This window comes from Humulus lupulus, chromosome 3 (assembly GCF_963169125.1).
Source record: "Humulus lupulus chromosome 3, drHumLupu1.1, whole genome shotgun sequence".
NCBI lineage: Eukaryota > Viridiplantae > Streptophyta > Magnoliopsida > Rosales > Cannabaceae > Humulus > Humulus lupulus.
In genome coordinates this window covers 234,520,889-234,524,204 of record NC_084795.1, presented here as the reverse complement: position 1 = coordinate 234,524,204, position 3,316 = coordinate 234,520,889, and the positions used below count along the sequence as shown (strand labels likewise).

General features: G+C 34.8%; 1 protein-coding gene across 1 annotated transcript; it reads right to left on the bottom strand.

The window, feature by feature from the left end:
• Positions 1-260: 260 nt before the first annotated feature.
• LOC133825469 (probable zinc metalloprotease EGY1, chloroplastic) lies at positions 261-2,889 on the bottom strand. Its single transcript, XM_062258402.1, has 6 exons — positions 2,812-2,889; positions 2,509-2,529; positions 1,673-2,071; positions 1,331-1,471; positions 453-554; positions 261-359 (listed from the first exon to the last, which is right to left on the bottom strand). Exons 1-6 carry the CDS (start codon positions 2,887-2,889, stop codon positions 261-263), a joined length of 840 nt encoding a protein of 279 aa, XP_062114386.1.
• Positions 2,890-3,316: the final 427 nt, after the last annotated feature.

The window sequence follows — 3,316 nt, the reverse complement described above, 5'->3', positions numbered from 1 at the left end:
AATTAATTTAGATCTTTGCTTTGATATGACTAAGCTAGTAGTTTGAATGCAATTGAGCCTAAATGAATAGGCTTATGATTAAGTAAAAACCTTAAACTAAATAATAAGGATACATAATGAAAATTTAATGAGACATGATTCAAATTAGAACACTTTTACAGTTGTTAAAAAAATTCTCAAACAAAAAGAAATTTCAAACAACTTCGTTTTTGTCTCCTTTCATTTATACTAGTTTTTTCAAAGACAAAACAATATTTTTATCATTGAAACACACACAAAGTAACAAGAGAAGAGTAGCAAGAGCATATCCTCAAGAAAGGAACAAAAAGAACATTAAATTTTTTTATAAATGATCCTACCTACTGAAGTAAAGAAAGTAAACACATATATTTAAAACTATTTGAAGAACAAGACACAAAGGAAATGAAGAAACAATTACATCATGTACGCACCTGAGTAATAGCACCAAAACTTCCGAGGGTGATATTAGGAATGAAGTAAGGAATGCTAAGTGTTACTTTTTTGGGAAATACAGCCAGAAACTGCCCAACTTCCTGCACTCAATTGATAATATGTCAAACAATTGAAATATAGGACTAAGTCATAACCCAAAAAGGTTCGCACATGAACAATATTAAGAAAAAGGTTAGTCACCAAGTTACTCATGATTTTTGTAGAGTAACCTTTCTATGATATTCTCTATTACTTGAAAATAAAAGATATTTGATTGAAATATTAGACAGGTGGAGCATAAACTGATATGCATTATTTTCTAAACTTGAAAAGTTATTGTATCACAATTCCAGCAGTGTTTTTGTCTTATTTCTGTGTTGTAGAGATACAAATCTTGTTTGTTATCTCAAGTTTACAAATAATGTTGGTATTATATCAAAATGGTGCATTTAGAGAATACCAATGTTGACTATGTGACTCTTTTAGATGACCTGTATGAATTTAATTAGTACAAAAGAATTAATAATTAAACAAATTATTAATTATAGGGTATTAAACTCTAAAGAAATAAAGTCAAATTTGACTAAAATAGCAGTCAGTTTATTTAGTTTCATCACCTCAGTTGCTATCAATGTAGGGTTCGTGGGCTGGTTAATTTTCTAGATAAGAAATAATTATCCATAGTTTTAGCTTGGGTTCAAACCCTAAACCCCTTACTCATACACAACTGAACACATTTTTTTTAGAATAGCATGTAGAATAGAATCAGAGAGATGAAAATAATTTACATATTAATATGCCCATGGTCAGCTAGATTGAATGAGACTTGTGTTTTTCCTTTCTATAGTTATTTTTAAGAAAATGAAATCCTACTCACATGGAATAGCAGAACCCCCAACACACCATATGCTAAGGGCAAAGAAGAATCAACAAATGGGAATAACAGCTCCATATCTGGTGCCTCAACTGCATTTGGATCTATGAAATATTTCACCACCTCTGGTGGAAGACTATTGATCTGTTTAACAAAAAGGTATGTTGTTGAGAATAATTAGTAAAATGATATCCATTTCAATGAACCATTTATATGATAAGGAAAGATACCAATGGTAATATGTAGAAATATCAGAAAGTCTATAAAATATCGTTATACCTAAGATGCAATTCCTAATTCCAGAGAAGAGCCAATTGTAATAAGGAATAACAAGAGAGCTATTACATATTGCCAAAGTGTTGTTGGCCCTGGTTCTGAGACTTCTTTCTGCAGCAGGCCAAAGCTAACACGTGGCCCTCCATGTGGGTCTGGACCTTCTGAGTTAGGTTCTTCCACCATAAAAAGGTTGTACTTGTCCCTAGTGACCTCAACCAGCTGACTTTGGAGTTTGGCAAACACTTCTTCTCTGTTCCCCCTTAAATTCCCAACAAAAAGAACACCCTCACCAAGGTCTCCAAAAGGCTTTTCTTTGGTCACCCATAATGTAGAATACCCGAAGAGCTTGTCCTTAATGAGCTTTACATCTGCAGGATCAACCTTCTCTGGTCCAAGAAGCTCCATCAATTTAAAAGAGTCAACTTGGAAATTGCTGTAAGCCAGTCCAAATGATGGTGGTGTTGGTGGCTGAAGAAGGAATATTTTGATAGATTAGGGTCAACTTTTCCATTGTTTTATATTTGTTGATGTATGCAAACAAATTCAGCTATCCTCTTTCTCCCAATGTCCTATTTCTCATTATTGATATCATTATATCATAGAGTAACATGGCATATCAGGATGCTCAGTGCTAATCAATTACCTTGCAAGAAATAATCATGGGCAGTATATGGTAGATTAGTTACAACCATATGCTTCTCTCGGGAATAAGAAAAACTAAAAAAGAGCAAACAATCTCCCAAATAAGATAGTTTTGCTTTAGACTGCTATCAAGTAATTTTCCCAAATAAGTTAAAAGTGAAACTTCAGAACCTTATGTTTCAAAGCACTATTTTCTAGGAAAAAAATTGATAGGGAAATGACCGAGGAAAATATTTTGCTAAATAGTTTCTTTCGCAACTTACATCACTTACATCTTTGTCAATCTAACAGTGAAGAAAAAATGAAAAATCCAAACTTTCACTGAATTTACATCCCTAAATTTCCTCCTTCAACCCTCTTTATATTGAAAATCCCATAAATCTTGCTTTTCCCTTTCGTCCTTAAAATCACGTTTCGAACAGACCATAAGGAATAACAAAAGTAGAAATTGATTTTTCTAAGTTCATAATTCCATTCAAGCAACACAAAAAAAAAAAAATTCTTAAAATAGATACTTACAAAAATACTGCTGAATATAGATAATAGATAACGAAGAAAAAAGATACCCTGGAAGAAACCAGAGTAGGCTTCTCGGACTCAAGCTTTGTCTGCGGTGTCTCTTCGGCCTCTTCCGGGGGTTCCATTGTCGCCGTTGTCGAAGTGGTGGAGGCTACGAGTCAGAGAAAGAACTCGTGAGGCAGAGAAGCTCCACTCTGGACCGTGACTTCGTGAGGCAGAGAAGCTCCACTCTGGAGTGTGACTTCGTGAGGCGGAGAAAGAGCTCCACTCTGGAGCGTGTCTTCGTGAGGCAGAGATGAGTAGAGAAGACTTCGTGAGGCGGAGAGACGAGACGAGAGTGAGAGATGGAGACTTCGTGAGGCGGAGAGACGAGACGAGAGTGAGAGATGGAGGCTGAGAGAAATTTTTCGGGTAACTTAGATTTAGGGATTAAAATTTGGCAGATGAGACTCAAAAAAAAAATTCATTTGGCGCCTGAGGTTTATTCATATGGCACCAAAATAATATATTCCGTGTGTTTTTAATCACCCACCATTAATAGCACTTCAACAT